The sequence below is a fragment of the Mustela putorius genome, unplaced genomic scaffold (assembly GCF_011764305.1).
Source record: "Mustela putorius furo isolate JIRA1106 unplaced genomic scaffold, ASM1176430v1.1 tig00003853_pilon_pilon_pilon, whole genome shotgun sequence".
Classification (NCBI taxonomy): Eukaryota; Metazoa; Chordata; class Mammalia; order Carnivora; family Mustelidae; genus Mustela; species Mustela putorius.
In genome coordinates this window covers 55,025,617-55,045,405 of record NW_025422005.1, presented here as the reverse complement: position 1 = coordinate 55,045,405, position 19,789 = coordinate 55,025,617, and the positions used below count along the sequence as shown (strand labels likewise).

The 19,789-nt window shown below is 40.2% G+C and overlaps 1 protein-coding gene across 4 annotated transcripts in view; it reads right to left on the bottom strand.

Moving 5' to 3' along the window:
* Positions 1–19,789, bottom strand: part of IL12RB2 (interleukin 12 receptor subunit beta 2) — an 83,455-nt gene that overhangs the window by 24,440 nt on the left and 39,226 nt on the right. For all 4 annotated transcript variants that reach the window (XM_004762973.3, XM_045064707.1, XM_004762974.3 and 1 more), the window contains 2 exons: positions 17,597–17,676; positions 6,143–6,362 (listed from right to left, as the gene is read on the bottom strand). In XM_004762973.3, the coding sequence (XP_004763030.1) occupies positions 6,143–6,362; positions 17,597–17,676 (300 nt within the window). The remainder of the gene's footprint in view (positions 1–6,142; positions 6,363–17,596; positions 17,677–19,789) is intronic.

The window sequence follows — 19,789 nt, the reverse complement described above, 5'->3', positions numbered from 1 at the left end:
TCCATTTGTAAATATGCTGCTTCATTGAAATTATTCAGCTCCTCTTCATAAGCCCCAGTTCCTCCTTAATGGAGTAAGGCTTTTATGCATTCTTTGTTACAGGCTAATTCCTAGACACTTTATACTCTGACTTTGCTCTTTAAAATGGCATCATATCTTCTACCATTTATTCTACCATTAATTTGTGTGTATTATTCTTATTTCTGGCAAGCCTGCTAAAATTTCTAATTAGTTTTAGTAATTTGTCCACTGCCCTTGTTGAATTTTCCACATAGTAATCTTATTAGCTCCACATGTGAAATATCTTCTCCTTCCAATCTTCAAATTAAATCTCTTTTACTATTTTGTTTTTATCTTGTTAAAAATTTTAAAGAGAATGTGCCTACCTACCTTCATAAGGTGATACTTGCTGTAGATTTTTGGTAGAAAGTCTTTAAAAACTAAAAAAATTTCTTTTTCTTCATAGTTTTCAAATAGGTTTATTTTTATAAAATACTTCTTATTTACTAAAAATTTTTTTCACCAAATACTTTTCACATCTGTTAAAAACATATCCCTTTTCTCTTTTTTTTTATTATTGTGATGAGTTACACTAATACCTTTTTCTGATGTTGATCCATTTTTGTATTCTTGGGGTCAAACCTCTTGATCATTCTGCACTAGTTTCCCTCTCTCCACCCTCCCTTCCCCCTGCTTTTTTTTTTTTTTTTTGGGCAGAGACTTTTCAAAAGCAGATTTTATGTTTTAGAGAAGTGATAAGTTCGCAGCAGCGTTTTCCACATACTCCCTAACCCCACATGGGGACAACCTGTCCCGCTGCCAATGTCCCATACCAGCATGGCACCCCAGTGTGGCATTTGCCACCAAAAGATTTTTTTTATAAATATTTTCAAGTACTTTTCCCCTTCATTTAGTTTTTCTGTTACTGGGACTCTTTTTAAGTAGTTGTTGTAACTTCTATTCTTTCCATGTTTTCACTTTTCCCATGTTTTGACTTCTTTCCCACTTTGGATGGCCACTGGAAGATTCTCTCACCCAATCTTCTGCTCATTCATTCAGTCTTCAGATGAGTCCTTTCTGCTATCCAACCTATTGGCTGTGTTCTTGATTTCAAAACTAACTTTCCATATTGAATCTCTTTATTTGGGGCTTCTTCATAACCACTTATTTCTGACAGAGCCATGCTTCTAGCATCCTCTCTAATCTAAGGATACTTGTTATACTTATTCAAACCCTCATTCCTTCTGTTGCATTAGTGAGATTTCCTATGGCACAGGTTGCCCTTCCCAGAATGTGGGTCTCTCAGATTTCTCCTAATTTTCTACTTTGGGATCTTGTGTTATTTTCTTGGATTGCTCAGCAGCCTTGGCCTTTATCTTTCTGCAGGGGGAAAGTGAAAGATTTCCCTTAGTTTGTGCTTCTCCAGGCAAGTTTAGGTGGGTAGCAGGAGCTGTTGAGGTTGAAAAACTCCAGGCCAGAAAGCCTACAGTGATGCAGCCTAAGCTCTACCTGTATCCAGGTTCCCCCAAGGTCTACCTGGTACGTCCAGAACCTACCCAAGCTGCCATGGCTGTAGCTGCTCTTCACGGGGATTCAAGGCTGTTACTATCTTGTAATTGCCAGGCACATGGGGGTGGATGGCAGGAGAAATCTCAAGAGCCAGCCAGTTCACAGGTACTCTGCTTTCAGTCGTCTTCCACAGTTAGGTGTTGGGGCTTCCTTGAAGTTTCTTTGTTTTGCTCTCTAGACTTCCCTGCTCCATAGTAGAGATGTCCAAGCAATGATCATATCAGGGCAATGTGAGCTAGAAGGAGGAGGAAAACCAGAAAGTGCTACCTCACTGCTCCCCCTTATCACTATTCCCCACTGCACTCAGCCATCTATCCTGTCCCTCCTGTCCTTCTCACCTCCTCAGAAATGTGCTTGGTGGTGAGAACCTATAACCCGTGCACTGGCTGTTTTGCAAGGAATTGAATTCCCCAGTAGGAGCTCCCTTATATTCATTTGCCTTGGTATTAGATGTCCTGGCTATGCCCAAAGATTTTTTTTCTTTTTCTTTTGAGAATGGAATGCATTCATTTAGTATTTATTGAGCACCTATATCTTCTAGTACCGTTTGGCAGGTGATGGGCTAAAATAGCCAAAGAGCCCTTCTGAGCACTACTTTCTTTGGAATGAGTTAAGCAAATCAACTTGGCACTACCCTGTCTGAATCACCATATTTACCAGGAACCAGCCTGAATTTCCTTCCCACGATGTTTGCCAGGGCACATTCTCTCTTTCAGAACTCTGCTAACAACTCACCTTCTTTCTATCACTTTTCAAAATTATTTCTTAGCTTCAATCATTCAACTTCCCATCTCCTTTCCCCCTGAGAGCTTCTGAACAGAGTTATACAATTCATATGGTATTTGGAACACGTCCCCACCTAAGAGACAGGTGGTCTGGTTTTTCAGTCCAGCTCTGCCACTAATTGGATGTATGGTTTTGGCTAGGTTCCTTCAGCTCCTGGGGACTCAGTCTCTGACATCTGTGTGGGTCTCTGTTTATGACTGTACTGGCTTCTGACTCTCTGTAGTTTCAAGAATTCTTGAACACAGGGACTAGTCTGAAATATTAAATATGTTTTTACTTGTTGACTGCAAGTTTTAGCACACATTCAGTTTTCATTGTAGACCAACAAAATCACTCTCATGGTTTTTTATAGGTAATGCTGTGGCAGGTGCTTTTCACAACAAAGTTGTCCCTACTTTCTGCCTGGGTGGCGGTGGGGGGCACATTGTTTTTCCTTTCCTAAAAGGAAAACTATATATGTGAGTACTGTGAACATATCCTGAAAGAGAGGGAGACAAAATCATGGTATGCTATTCCTATAGATCTTTCAGAATTTGTGTAAGAGCACTCAAGGATGGGACCGTGTAATTTGCCAGTATGCCCTCCATGTCACTCTGGGATACCCAGAGTATTGGGTGGTTCAGAAGTGGTCTTAGGAGAGAAAATAGACCCTCAAGATTCCAAGATTTCTAGGACCAGGACGCTCTTAGTTACAGCTCAGTTCAAGTACTCGCCTATCTTACCTCCCCAAGATGTTCATCCTTATTGAGCCTCATCCTTACGCAACACCTGCCCAATCTGGGAGAAACAGGTGTTCCTTTTACCTCTCCCTTTGTCATTGGTTTCCATTGTCTTCCCACTCCGTATGGACTTCATTCCATTAATTAGCTCCTCTCTCCCCTTAATCTCCAAACTCTTCCCTACCCAATTCTTTTCCTCAACTTGCACATTTGCTCAGCTCTCAATTTAAAGCAAACCCTCATGACGACATACCTCTCCCTCACCTGTCTCCCACGAACTTGTCTCTCCATACTCCAGTCACATGTTCCTGCTTCCCTGGCCATCTTCTCCAAGCCCATGTTTCATCTTTCCTTTCTTCCTAGAGTTACCATGGCATCCATCTAATCTCACACTTATACTGCACCACAGTTTCCTTGTTTATGTCTGTCCCTCCCATGTGACTGAATATAACTGGAGGACCTCAACAGTATTTTTTACCTACTGCTGGATTCTAGCTCCCTTATGTAGTATATGCTCAGTAAATAACTGTTTAATGAATAAAGTAGAGGCCAGCTCTAACATAATGAATGTGTCATTTTGAGATGTTGCTACCAAATCTAAAGAAAGCATCTGGAACAGACCCAGAAAATTCATGAAGTTTATAGCCTCAAGACCCATATGCAGTGACACCTGAAGAAGTAAGGTATTCCTACATACTACATATTAACAACAGCAGGATACTATATAGTGGTATGAGTTCAATCTCCCCAACAGAATTCACCTTAAAAACTATATATGTAGTACCTACCCAGAGAAGAAAAATTTTTAAATAGATAAAGCAAAAGGGAAGGAAAATCACCTATAATAGTTCCATGATGCAGTTGTGACCTCTATTAACATTTCCACATACACTACTAGATTTTTTACCATGCAAAAAATGTGTATTCATGTAAATACATATTTTAAATGGCATCATCCCATATACACTATTGATAGTCTACCTTTTAACTTATTATATGCATCTTTCCTTGCCAATAAAAGCATAGCTACAACACCACTTTAACCCTGGTGTGGGTTAAGGCAAGTAAGATTCATGATATATTACTAAACCAGTCCCTTCTCTATTATTTTACATTTAGGTTGTTCATGCTCTTTCAGTATTTCAAAAAATTTTCAATAAACATCTTTGTGTTTTACTTTAAAGCACTTATCATTTCTGAAGATACATTTCTAATGGTAAAGTTTTTTGGTGAAAAATACATTAGTATTTAAAGTTACATAGGGCCAAATTGTCTTCAGAAGGTTGTACCAATTTACATACCCATCAACAGGGTACAGCATATCTTTTCCTCACACACTACCCACATGGGGTACACTAATTCTACTTATTTTTTCTTGGTCTGATTCAGTTTCTCAGGCTTCTCAAAATTTGCATCTCATTGATTGCTAGTTAGGCTGAACATATTTTCATATCTTTATTGCTACTTTTCTATTTAATTTTTGAGTTGCTTGTTCATATCCCCAGTCTCTTATTTATTTGAAAAAGTAGATAGACAGACAGGTAGATAATCAAACTTCTTTTGCCAAAAAATGTGATATATGCTTCTCTTAAACTGATATTTACATTTTTAAGGCTTTGTGGTGTTTTAAAATTTTTATTTTACTATGCATAGCATTTGAGCTTTCCTCCCCCACAGTTAATTCATCTTCTCAGGTTTGTACTTTAGGTACATACCCACATTAGTCACAGATTGCCAGTTGCCTACCAAATATTCTCTCCTTTTTAGCAAGGGAATACTGCTGCCTGAAATACACTTCTAAGCCTCCTTTGCAGCTGGGTGTGACCAGGTGACCAGTTAAGAGTCAATGACTACAAGTGTATTGCGTGACCTGGAACAAAGTTCCTCAAGTGTGAGGGGTGGGTCCTCCTTTCTTCCTTCTTTTTCTAGAAGAAAGGAGATAGAGCTCTGGCAGTCATCTTGGATCATTTCCATCTTGAGGATGGAAACCAACTTGGCAGAGGAAATAGAAAGAAGGAGCCTAGAATCCTAACGATGTCCCCAAGCTATCACACCAGCCCTGAACTGTCTACCTCTGGACTTCTTTTATGTGAGAGAACTGATAAGCCACTGTAGTCAGGCCTCTGGTAAGAGCAACCGTTACTCCTAAAAGCAATTCCTAATTTATATACCAACCTCGGTACATCAATATTTACTCGTATTTTCTTCTAGTTATTTTTAACTACTCTATCATCTCTATGTTTATGGATACATGACTGAAAGGATATATAACTAAGATTTAACAGTGTATATACAATAATCATGTTTGGGTAGAAGCTTCTTTCAAATGATGGTTGCTATACTCATATGTAGATAAAATTGTCCCACTGAATTTTAAGAAAGGATTTAATTATAGTTTTATTAGGCATTTTTGGAAAAGTTAGGCTAATGATCTTGACATTGAGAAATAGCACTTATAGCCACTTTGTTGACTAATCATAGGCTTTTATCTTGAGAAATCAATTTTCAGAACAAGCAACTATAAAATGGGTATAGCTAGTTGGGAGATTTCAATGTAGATAATTAGATAAATATCTAAATTTGCATAATAAAGAGCTGTAGTATAGAAAAATTTTGCTACAGTTTCATTACAGCCAGAATTTCATTTTAATACTATTGGCTTTAAAAACATGTTTTGACTGTAAGTGTAGAATGTTTTTTCCTAGAACTTGACAACACATACTATTCTTATACTAGAAAAATTAGCCAGATATTAGTGTTCAATTTAATGCAACTAACATTTGTTAAGCACCTGCTATGTATTAGTCTCTGTATTTAATCTCACAATGGCCTACAAGACAGATAATATAACCCTATTTTAGAGAGGGGGAAATTGAAACTCAGAGGTGTTAATTCACTTGTCCAAAGCCACTCACAGACTAAGTGCAAAAGAGCCTCTGAAGGCTGTTGGCTCCAAAGTCTAAACTCCTGTGTTACTCATGCCAGGTCCTGGGCTGAGCCTGTGGGAGGTAAGAGGTAAGTAAGACACAGTTTACCATAGGCGATATTAAATCAAAGTTGGTACTCACCTGTCCCACACAGGTCCGTTATGTTAATATGAGTGGGCAAGGAACTGCCTTTTGAGTTAGCTGCAGACACAGTCACAACCCAATTTCCAGTTCTGGGAATGACCCACGTCCAGGAGGTGTGTTCTGTGATGTTCTGTAGTGTGACTTTCCCTCCTGCCACCTCCTGCAAGGTCACACGATAGTGGAGGATTTTTCCTCGTGCCTCAGATACAGTCATATTCTGCAACAAAACATATTCACTTACTTGTGTACTCCCAGACAAGGTTGCTGGATGCTTTGTGGCTGGACCTGATGGCCCCTGCAGCAGTAGGTAACATATGAGTGACCTTTTTATTTACATCTCATCTCCTCCACTGCATATTTTTATATGCACCCAAGCCCACGCAGGCCCACCATTTAGGAAAAAAAATCAGTTAACATTTTTTAAAAGATTTTGTTTATTTATTTGACAGACAGAGATCTCAAGTAGGCAGAGAGGCAGGCAGAGAGAGAGAGGGGGAAGGAGGCTCCCTGCCAAGTAGAGAGCCCGATGCAGGGCTCGATTCCAGGACCCTGGGTCCATGACCTGAGCCGAAGGCAGAGGCTTAACCTACTGAACTACCTAGGCATCCCCTCAGTTAACACTTTTAAAAGCTAGTTCATAAAAACACATTGATTTTCCTTCCTTGCTTAAAAATAAAACTTCCTAATAGTAGAAAGCTCAATTACATCTAATGGAACAAGTGCGGAATCTGAACTCAGATGATGTGGGTTTCCGTTCTATCTCTACCAACCACCACTAGCTGTGTGACACAGAGCAAGGCAGTCAGCTCCTCTGAATCTCCACTTCTCAATCTGTGAAATACAACCCCCTCCACACATACCCCTTTTCATATAGAAAGTATAATGCTGCCCATTAAATAAAAAATGAGATTTTCAAGAGCTAAACTCATAAAATCCACACTTAGTGAGCTGGATTAGCCATCTGTGCTAGCAAAGTAAGACACTGTTTATAAATGTGTGACTAATGAGTTTTGGAATTGCAAAAATTCCAATTGAGATCATTTGGGAGCAATCCCAGAAAGTAAGCAGAAAACTAATTATCTGTATTTTAACCCTGTTTGGATAAGGACCATGGGAAACAGAAGCAATGAAAATGGAGAGTGGCCAAGGGCAGTCCTGGCAGTGCCCATCCTTGCCTTGTGCAGGGAAAGGAAGGTTTAGCTTGCCAGACATAAGCATGATGGTTTTTTTGGAAGGCTAGTCCTTCTATGGGTTCAGGTGCTGAAAAGACACACATTAGGACTGGCAAATGCCCCTTTCTCTGATTTTCTACCTCTTAAGCCATCTTCTAATAATCTCTCAGGAAAGGCTGGAGTAACATGAACATCTGGTTCACTTAAAATTTGTACTTTTCCCTTTAAGTGAATAAATTGGCCTTCTGATGATAATTTGGCTTCTGAAATAATTAGCATGCTGAGAGAGAATGTTCCTATCTGCTGACTCAAGTCTTCTGGGTAGCCCAACAGCTGCATTCCTCACTGTAAATTAATCCATGAACATCTAGCTTTTTATATTTCAGTCTCTGGGAACTTGATTAATGCAGGTCCTATCCCAGGTGCCCTTCTGGATCCACAAAGTCCAGGACTGGATCTCATGGTCAATGCACCAGGGGAATGCCATATTGCTGAGGACTCTTCCGGGTGCACATTCAGCCTTTCCCTAGAAGACATCTTTGTGTTCTGGCAGGAACCAAGGAAGTTAACATTTTAATTGTCCATCACAATCAATTTTAAAGGTCTGTGGTGTGGATTAAAGTTAAGTGTCTGCTTTTGAAATTGTGGTGTTCTGAACTGTTATTAATAAATATGCCCTTTGTCACAGGAGAAAAACAAGATAAATTAAAGCAAAAGCTGGCTAGGGAAGAACATCCCCTCAGGTCTTTTCTCAATCCATCCTTCCCTGACTCCTCTGTAGGTCTAGAGATAGGGCTATTATTTCACTCCCGCACCATGCACCTTCTCCTTCAAGGCACTCCTCAAGAGTTAACTAAGCTCACAAAGCTCCCCATTCTTGGCAGGAACCCAAGGGGCTTTAGGCTTACTCTGACAACCGAGGAACCAGAGCCCTAATTGAAAAAAAAAGAAATAAAGAAAAACACTTTGCAAATCAGCCCTTATTACCTTCCCCTCATTCTCCTTCATAGACACCTCAGCAATCCCAATCAATACTATGGTAGAGCACTGGAAGAAGGGGAAATGTCAGGTCATCTTGGATCTGATGAACTTGCCTCGGATCCAAGATGCCTCGGATCTACTGCCATAGAAATCTAGCTGATTTCCACACACTACAGTGATCTAGTAAGAGATGTGGGTCTGAAAGATGAGTAAAGGTTCCTAGAGAGTAGTGAAGGGCCTAGACCCAAACCCTTGCATTTTCTCCTCCACATCTCCCATTTTAGACTTGAAAATATTGAGAAGGTAAAGGTAGATTTAAGGTAGTTAGAGAAATAAATACAGTATCCCATGAATTATGCTTATATAAAATGTCAAGCTCAAATTTTGGGATAAAAGTTAACATCTCTCAGGGAGTTGGCCTCCTTCGCCAATTTGAAAATGGGCTTAACTTGTCCAATATGGTCCATGGAACAAAAAACCAATTTAGTCAATAGGAAATCAGGTATTTATCCAGCTGGGCATAATGTCCTGAAGCAACTGAAAAGAGTTTAATTTGGTTTTTAAAAAATAGCAACATAAAGTTTGCAAATAATGCACGTTAATCCATCACCTCTGGATTATATTGGTCCTGATGTAATGGGATATCATCACAGAAACACAGAACCAGAAAGGATTCTATAGTTTAACAATTAATGCAACATTTCATTTTATCAATAGGGAAATAAGTCCAGGACTAGAAATGACTTGCTTAAGGCCACTCAAGGAACAGATGGAGGAGCTGAGAGTGGAACCCAGGGCTCTTGACTTTGAGACTAGAGATCCCTCTACTCTGATGCTGTGCTCCTTACGTTGGCAAGCCCGAGACAATGAACAGGTCACTATAGGGTGCTGTGTTTCATAGTTGGAATCCCAATCAAGCTTCTGGCCAGACATTGGAAAGCGGCTTGTCTCATTGTGAGGGTGTAGGACATTCTGAGGTGAAGCATCAACAGCAGACATCAAATCAGAAATTTTGGGAAAGTGGAGGTCCAGAATTCTTCTTTTCCAGAGTCAACAGGCCTTAGGTCACGAGGAGACTAACTGTGAACCCAGAAGAACTACTATGTGAGGAGCCAGCTAGGTCTTTCCAGATGAACTTATTTTACTCTAATGTTTATATATTTGGGTGTGCGGTAAGGAGAAACTATCTTTTTTGGGGCATACCACGAGTCAGAAGCTTTATATCTACTCTCCCATTTAGTCCTCATATCTTCCCATCCTGAGGTTAAGAAATCCACTAGGCTTCACAAAGTAGGGGGAGATTTTAGTGCGCCCCCTGGTGGGCATGAGAGAGGAAGGCGTTGTCCTGAATGTGTGCAGTGTCCCTGGTACTTCTTGTACATTTATGAGCAGTGCTGAAAGGGGTGTCAAGCCAGGGTTCCTGCATTGTCACCCTCTCCTACTGGTAAAGGTATGCTATACAGGAAAATCTGTCTTATTGTATCCTTCAGTATTTTTTTTTTTTTTTTTTTTGCTCTGTGTGTGAGAAATGATTTTAACTTAGTAAACGTGACTTTTCTGATTTAGGTTTGTCTAAGAAGCAAAGAGTGAGCAGCTCCCTTATAAAACTATTGTGAGAGTTCTGTTGGCTGAAAAGTCTTTCAGCATCAAAAATAACGTGGTGAATATAAGACATGATAGGACAAAATCTGGCCCATGTCAGAATGCAAGTCCTCTGTGTATTGTTTTTAAAATTATCTTTTTTTAAAGTAATCTCTACACCCAACATGGGGCTCAAACTCACATCCCTAAGATCAAGAGTCACATGCTCCACTGACTGAACCAGTCTGGTGCCCCTGTTTTGTTTTTAAGTATATGAGAGGAAAGGTGTTTCTGTGAGTTGATAAATCGTTTCTTCTTAGGACTTGAAGAAAAAACTACTGTACTTATCATAAAATGATATTTTATTCTGAAATTCCCCTGATGCAAACACACACACATACATGCGCGTGCACACACACAGACACACACACACACAATATCTCAGAACTAAGCCTCCATCAAAGAAGAGAGTCTGTAATCAAAACCTCTTAGAAAGCTGGGGAATTCGAATATGTCACAGTTTTTTCATGAAGACTTTGGGCAGAGCGAGGTCAGTTTTTCTTATTAGGGCAGATCATTCACTTTCCTGCTCTACCACACAGCAGCTATGTGACCTTGAGCAAATTATTTTACCTCTCTGACGTTCAATTTACTTATCTGTAAAATGAGGATAATTCTATGTACAGATTAGTCTTACTGGAGGATGCAATGGGTTGAGGGAGGCAAATGGTTTCAAAGAGTGCTTGGCGCATGGTAGATTTCTGCCACTTGGTGAGTTCCCTGCTCTCAGTTATTCTATATATAAATCATGATAATTGGCACTTTTTCCCATTGTATTCATATGACTCTTCTACCAATCTATGAAAGCCCAGCCATCTTGACTCAGTTCCCACCACAGCTCTGTATGGAAGTCTCACCAATGTCATAGTGTTGATTACCAAGTACATACAGTATGGGGGTTTAAGCCTGGGTACCTTGATTTCAGAACTCATGACTGTTTTCAGCAACCCCAGTCCAAACTGAAGAAATCACTGTATTGAAATGATCCATCTGTGGATCTGTCCTCCCACTAGCCTGTCAGCCCATCTTTGCCTCTTTGGCATCCTGCACCATGTTTGTCTTCTAGTGACTTAGCAAACACTTTTCATGATTCTCTCATTAATCTTTGCAGCCACCTCATGTGGTAAATTCTATTACTGTCTGCATTTTACTTGTAAGCAAAGGAAGGCACAGAGAGGATAAGCATCTTGTAGAAGAACACACAGCCAGTAAGCGGTGAAGCTACTACTTGAACCCAGTTAGCACAGCTCTACCTAGAGGATGAACTCTTAACTGTTGTCCTGTTAGCACTCAGTAGATAGCCCCAGGTGCCTTTGCTACCCTGAACCTATTTAACTGATAGTAATCCCTCCTGCTAGTCACCCTGACACAATGATTTCTACCTTATTTTGCAGCAGAAGAACAGCAAAATAAACTTTGTCGGAGCAAGACTTTGTCAGAGCAAAACTTGAACTTCCCTTCCATCTGTTTTCTATCTTGTTAATTCTTCTCTGCTAGCCACTTTCTTATCTTCGTCATTGACCACATTCTGTCATCCAACTGAAATTCCCTACATAACAGCTAGTATAATATGTATGACTAGTAAGCAAGGCAAACAACCTGTTCTTTCCAAAAATACCTTCAGAAATGCTGTGCCAGCCTGCTGGGAAAGGGAAGGAGACAGAGTTGAATATTACAACAAAACTATCAAAATCTTCTCATTTGCTGCTTTTGTATTTAAATACCAATTCTGAAATTGGATGCCTCTGAAATTGGATGCTGCTTTTGTATTTAAATATTTTGTATTTAAATACCAATTCTGAAATTGGATGCCTCCTTTAATTATATAAAGGCCTCAGGGTCCCGACAGCCAATCTTCCCTGTGGATTTATGATAGACCTTCATTCTACATCAATATAAATCAGATTACAATAATGTTTCCTACATTTACTGGATTTCTTTCATATGAGGAGGCCAAAGGACACATCCCCTTTGTGCAATGTGATATGGATGGGAATAGTCTTCATACAACACAGAGAAATACAGGGAGAAAGAGACAAGGGGAATGTGCCAACAAGGCTGCCTCTGGCCACAGCAGCCATTCTGAGGTTCTGCTGTGAGCTGCTGTAAGAGGCTTGTTACTTTCTCTTTCTTCTCACCTTCTGTGGTTTGAGGGTAGCTGTTTATCCAAATGAGTTACTTCATTTAGCAAATGAGTAAAACCCACCAAATCTTCTCCCCGTTTTTAGAACTGAGTTTGCTTAACTCTCTTTTAACTCTTTTTTCTACTGCTTGTGAAGAGCCCTGATCATTCCAGGAGGGAGCTGCCAGCCTCACACAGCCACGGAGCTCTTGAAGTGTGACTGAGATGTGCTGCTCTCTGGTCGGGGGGAGCTCTTAGCCACTGTACCCATGAGCACTTAGTAGATATGCCAGTTTTCAAAGACTTGGTAGGATAAGGATAATGTAAAATAGCTAATCAATAATTTTAAAATATGACTACATCTTGAAGTGATAATAATACATACATATGTAGGTTAAATAAAATACATTATTAAAATTAATTGTACCTTTTAATTTTTATTTTATTTTATTTATTTTTTAAAGATTTTATTTATTTGTCAGAGAGAGAGAGAGCGATCACAGGCAGAGTGGCAGGCAGAGGCAGAGGGAGAAGCAGGCTCCTCGCCGAGCAAGAGCCTGATGTGGGACTTGGTCCGAGCATGCTGGGATCATGACCTGAGCCGAAGTCAGCTGCCCAACCAACTGAGCCATCCAGGTGTCCCCTTTTTATTTTATAAATGTGGCCACAAGAAAATTTGAAATGATACATGTGGCTCTCATTTGTGGCTTGCTTTATATTTTTATGGGATGGTGCTTCACTGCAGTGATCCTTTATATCCTTTACATCCTACCAAATGTTCTCCCACCCTTGTCCCAGCTAAAATGTTCTTCTGGAGTCAGTTCCAACATTACCTTGCAAGAGGTCTCCTGTGACGCCTCACCCATTCCCCTGCTCTCCTTGCTGACCCTGATCATCATTCCCCTAGCTCAATCTTGAACTGCTCCTTAACACCTAACTGTCCTCATCACCCCCATTTCTGTCCTCCTGGTCTGTGAGCTCAAGCACCTGAGGACAGCACTTGTCTTACTTCCATATCCCTGGCATGGAAGAGTGCCCAGTACTAAAGAGAGGCTTTAATATGTTTGTTGGAGTGAATGGATGATAAATAAAGTGAACTTGGCTTCCTTTATAAACACATATTTCTCTTTCAGATCTAGGCCTCAACCACAATTTCAAGAAAATTTATGGTCTGCTGTGATTAAGAAATTAACAGAAGAAACTGGAAAAGTTAATGTGATTTAAACCCATTGCCATATCTTTTTATATATTATCTATCTCTCTATCTATCTACACAGTGATTTTCTCTTAAAGAATACATGTTGTGTTAACTGGAAGAAAAGTGTATTGGAATCATGGATTGAAACACTTAAACAAAGAATAGGAAATAATAAGAAACTTGCACAGAAGGAAGAGACAGGGAATCTGGGGCTCTTTGTGACAGAGCAACACTTTCTAATTGTCATTGCATTTATTGTTTTAACAACACCTTGGTATTTTTGTTTTATTTCATAGATTAAGTTGTACTTTTTGGCTTCAGTACAGAATGAATTTTTGTCTTAAAAATAGCTACAGCAAAAAAAAGTACAACATATTTTTGAAGAAACAGAACTTTCGGAAGAAACCTTTGAGCAGAAACCTGAAGTAAATAAGTAAGAACCAGAACAACAAAGCAAAGGTCTCCTTCACCCTCAACACATTGACACAATCACATTCACATACACATATATTCTCAAACACAACCACACTTGTACCCACACAAAACCCCTTTACACACTCATACTCACTCACTGCTGTAGTCTGAATGTTTGTGTGTCTCTCCCCAAGATTCACATATATGTTGGAATCCTAATGTCCAATGTGACGGTATTAGGAGGTAAGGCCTCTGCGAGGTGATTAGGTCATGAAGGTGGAAGCTTCATAAATGGAATTAGTGCCCTTGTAAAAGAGACCCCACAGAGCTCAATAGCCCCTTCTTCTTCTTCTTTTTTTAAAGATTTTATTTATTTATTTCAGAGAGAAAGACAGCACAAACATGAGCTAGAGGAGGTGCAGAGGGAGAAACGGATTCCCCGTTCACTAAGTAGGGAGCTGATGTGACGGTCAATCCCAGGGATCATGACCTGAGACAAAGGCAAAGGATTATTAACCCACTGAGCCACCAGGCACCCCTCACTAGCCCCTTCTGCCATGTGAGGATATAACAAGAAGTCTGCAACTCTGAAGAGGCCCCTCACCTGACCATGATGACACCTGATCTTGGACTTCCAGCCTCCATTACCACAAGGAATAGATTTCTGTTGTGTATAAGCCACCTGGTCTATGCTATTTTGTTCTAGCACCCACAAAGACTAAGACACTCATCTATATGCACCCGCACTAACACATATACTCATATATACATATCCACACTCACACCCCCCACACATAAAAATCTCACACTCATTCACACTTACCCTTTGCACTCACACACATATATAACACACATGCATATACATCACTCACACAGATGCACTCTCACCACACATACTCACACTCATCTACATTCATACTTCACGCAAGGGCTATACCCATTCAGCACCAAGTTGCTCGCTTCTGATGTAAACATCCTATAAAAATGAAAGGTCATCTCACATTTCCCCAGTTGTAAGAGAAACACGGTCTCACTTTGTTCATAGACTAATGGGGTTTTACCTGGGGCTTCCTTTGGTGCCAAGACCTGAAATCCCCCTCTCCGCAGTGACAGGGTGTTCCTCTCATTGGGTTTCCCAGTACTAATCAAAGTGAAAAAAAAAAAAAAAAAGCCACACACACATACGTCTTTGCTTCCTTTCCCAGTGAGGTCTGATTTGGGCCCCACCACAGAACACCTGATCTGGTTGCAGTGTTTCTTTTTAGTCTGTCATTTAGACAAGTCCCCATGTAATGGCAATATCCCATCAAATTCCCAAACCTGCCTGAGAGTAGCATAAGGAATCCCCAGCTGGAAGAATGGGGCAGGAGAGGCTCCAGACAGAAGGGGCAATGATTTCTACTCAGGAAAGGCTCCTAGCAGCAAGCACCATAGTACCTGAAATCTTCCTTAGGAATCACTTCATCTCCCTAGAACTGTTTCTGTGTTTATAATGTGAGTGATGGGACTGCACACTGCTTTCATTTCCTCTGGCTCTTGGGCTCTATAGTTCTGTGGTCTGAAGCTGGTCTGTTCATCTCAGTAACTATGGTCAGTCTTTTATTCCCACTCCCAGATAAGTGGTCTACTTAGGGCCCCTGAATAAGCCTAGGATTTTGCAGACAAGGACTTAATCCTGAAAAACTGAGGACTAGATCCAACACTCCTTAAGGAGCCCCTCAGTCTGGATAGTCACCAAAGGTTTTGAAGGTGCCCTGTCTTGGCCACCAAGTTGGAGAAGTTTCTAGAATCTACATTTTTGGTTTTGTATTCAAGTCAGTTCCAGTCTAGCACCCACAATTCTGGCTCCACAAAAGAGGAAATTATTTTTTAAAGATTTATTTATTTGTTTTAGAGAGAGAAAGAGAGGGCACGCGAGTGAGTGAGCGAGCACATGGGGAAGGGGCAGTGGGACAAGAACAGTGAATCCTCAAGCAGACAACCCCTTGAGCATGGAGCCCAATGCAGGGCTCAATCCCAGGGTCCTGGGATCATGACCTGAGTTGAAATCAAGAGTCAACTGCTTAAGAGGCTGAGCCACCCAGGCGCCCCAAAAGGGAAAATTTTATAACAATAAGAGATGCCCACCACAGCATGGACTGCTTACGGAGGGGAATTCTTCCTTTCCCAGATGGTCCCAGCAGAGGCATCCCTCTGTCTTGGGTGGAGTGGGAGCAATGTTTATGACAGGAAGGGTGGACTAGAAGAGAACTGAAGTCTTCTTGAATTCCAAGACCTCACTTCAGAATTTAGGATTTTCAAGGATTAGGGGCAAGATTAAAATGAGAAGCAGAGAAGAATTTGCATATGCACGTGGGCTGAGCCTTACCTGTGGCTAACAAATGTTTATTGGAACTAAAACAGTATATCTTTTCAGATCACTGCTGAGGACATTTTGGGAGAAGGAATCTTTATGGAAGGAGGAATTTTGGTTTTAACCAATGGCTTACTTGTGAAATGAAAACCAACAGCCAAGAATTGGACTGGGTTCTTCTATAATACCAATTATGGCTGCTCTAAATGTCTTGCTTTGAGAATTGCCTTGCTCTTAAACATGGCTTTATTTTAAAATAAATTTTAAGTTGCAGTTTTAGTTTCAAAGTGAAGAGCTTGATTATGACTCACCAAGCTATTTATAGTGGTCTCATACCAGACATTTTGTGTGCGTGTGAGAGAGAAAGGAAAAGAGGGAGAAAGAGCTCATTTCTTGCCTGGCTCATTTCTGAAAACTGAAGAAGATTGCAATTATCAAAATCTATCATGCTAACCCCATCAGAGGACTTTATACTCATTTCTCTGACTGTCTGGGTTCTGCACTCATCAGCTTCCTAATTCCAAAACTGTTGACTTACCCTTATGTGGAAGATGTGTAGGGAGAGGGATGCAGGGTTGGGGAAGGAAAAAGGAGCATAGCTCTCCTGGAAACCTCTTACGAGCATTCCAGGCAGGAGCTCGATTCAAATAGTATTTTCGTTTCACAAAGGTGAGTCATGATGTAGCAGAAAGAGGTCCGGATGGGGTTTCAATCTCAATTCTGAACTTAGTAGCTGGGTAAGTGTAGGAAGAACATCCCCTCTCTCTCAGTTTTTCCATTTGTTAAGTGGGGATGCCTCGTACCTACCTCACAGGGTTTTTAAGGGATTTCGTGAAACAACTGCCCCAGATTTCAGCACTTTGTGAAACTCTCACACCCTGTAAAAACATTAGGTCTTACTGTTTTCTGGAAGGTTCTTCCAGTTACTACTGTTTTACCACTATTACTGATGAAGAGCTGCTTTCTGTTCCTGTTCACACTATTTTCTACTATTACTTGAGTTCTTGAGGTAGAGCAGCCTTCTTTCCACCCTCTACCTTTTTGGCATCTACAGAAAATATATTCCTGAAAATCCATATCCACACACTTCTCATCTTTAATTTCCAAAAAAAGTGAATAAGGAAGGTGGCACAGTCATGGCTGGACATGTGGTCTGTAGGGAGGATAGGGTGACGGGGAGGGGCAACTGTCAGAAGAAATGCTGCAATGGGGTCAGAGGGTGGGCAGGTCTGGGGAGGAAGGCGTGGAAGTGGATGAGGAAAAGATGTGGTTGTATGGAGGCGAGAACACAGAGCTCTCACTCTTATCTGACAAAAATAAATAACATTGAGTCAATGTCATGAGGATACTGTTGAGAAAATGAGTTCTAACTAAATCTTTGAAGCCTCATATAAAGCCATTATGGAAATAAAACATATTTTTATTGAGACATTGAGACATTGTCCTTGAGACATTGTCCAAACATATAATTCTTTTAATATAACAATTATATCTCAGTAAAAACAAAATAAGACAAAAAATAATTAAATATATAATTCTCTTGAATTTTACACTGACACTGAAAACTTACCTTCCAGAAAAGAGAAATCTGTTGTCTACTGTAGTCAATGTGCTGTTTCATGTACCAGACATCCAACGTCCCTGTAGGCTCTGTTTTGAAGGGGAAAAAACATATTTTTTGGTATCAGACACACACACACACACACCCACACCCATCCACAGATGCCCAATATAAAACCTTTCAAAGGCAATTACTTATTTAATAAATAACTCTGGGAGAGTAGGATTATAGAATAATTTCAATTTTCTTTGTGCCCCAGTATTGATTTCCTTTTGTTAAACAGTGAACATGTATATTGTTGGCCATAGAAAATACGAGGTTACCTTAAAAATAAATTTTAAAAAATGGTAAGGAAATTAGACTCCTAACATACTCTTAAAATAGGTATTGATAAAATAACTCAGAGAAAGTATGTGTGGTTTCTTCTTTTTTGTTGGAATGCAGAAAGAATTCTCAGCAGAAAAATAAAACCATTAATCATAAGGAAAATATTTTCTAATCCTATAAAAATGTAAAATACAAATGATAAACTGTGTTCACTTCCATTCCTGAATTTACCATGTTGTGGCATAATTACTTGGTTTTATGATCATTAGGCAATGATCTACTTGACAGGAAGGCCTATCTCATTCATCTTAATATCCCTCACACCTATGTAGTGCTTAGAAGGTAACAGGCTTCCAAAAACTCTTTTTTAGGTGATGAGTGAGCAAACGGACAATTAAGGCAATATTAGCTACTTCATGCTAAAACACAGGCCGAACTGATAGAAGGAATGACCACTAATCCATAACATAATGGTCAAATATGACCTAATTTAATTCAAAAAAGTCAATCAAAGAGATTAGAAAAGGAACTGGACAATCAACTCCTATGTGTGTAAGAAAAAGACTGTGTGCACACGTGAGTGGGTGAAATAGTGTATTTCTTCCATTATCAGATTTGTTTTGATTTACAGTCAGGGGTGGACTCCACAGAAAGAGTCCCTGAAAATAGTCTTCTACTACAGCAATGTAACTTGTTTATCACTGACACTTAGAGTGTATTGAGATGAAGCTACATAGGAGTTCCTTTTCGAGTGACAATTTCCATTTAACCAGATGGAAGTCTCCAAAACATTACGTCCCAGCAGGAAAACAGAGGACAAGCAGCCAGGGAGAGAAGAAGAGAAAGTGGGAAAGGTAGGGAGCACATGGACCTGCACACACTATGGGCAGGTCCTGCAGGGGCCCACTCACAGTTATTTCCCCTGTCATCCTTATCCCACAGCGTACGCAGTTCTAATGCAGTGGTTAAAGTGTGAGCTCCAGAGCTAGACCATCTATGGGCAAATCCCAGCTCTGTGATCTTGAGCAAATGTTAACCGCGTCCTTAAGCCAGTTTCCTCATCTGCAAAATGAGTGTCGTAGTTCTATACGTCACATGGGGCTGTTGTGAGAATTAAATGAATAGAAGCATCCTGACCTGTGATAAGAATTCAATAAATTTAGCTGTTGCTGTTTTGGAAAATGAAATGCTGGGAGCCTAAGGAACTTGTTCAAGGTCCCAGAAGTAAGTGGTGAAGCCAGGTTTTGAACACTGGTCTGTTTCATCCCATAGCCCGAGCTCTTTGCTCTGTACCCTGCAGTTATCTGGCTCTGAGAAGGCTTACAATTTCTCTACAGTACTTCCACCCCCAATAGGTGCTCTTTCATATTCTAATCTCTTTCTTTGTCACACTTCCTTTTCCTGCCTCTCTCACCCTCTTTCCTATCTGTTTTTTTCAAAACTTTATTCATTTATTTTCTTCCCCTCTATTCCCACTAGTGGTAACTTATACCTTTGCAGTGAGGACCTAAAGATAAGAAATGTTTATTTAAGACATTCTGAAAATGCTCTCCATCCTTCAGGATTATGAACAGAAACTCAGAAATCAAGCCTAGGACTTTTTTCCTACTAGTCCAGATGCAAAAAGGTGGGGGGGGGGGAACAACACAAGCAACAGAAGGAAAGGGGACCTGAGAGTTATCAACCACCTACTATGTTCCAGAAACATCTGGACACTTAATAATCTGTACATTATCTCATTTAATGAGGACTAGGAGGCTGACAAAGGTTAAATGATCTACACAACACTTGGGGCTGGTGAATGGCAAAGCCAGGAGTTGAGCCCAAGTTCCACTGTTCCCAAAGACCCTGATCTTCCATTACAGTTTACTACAA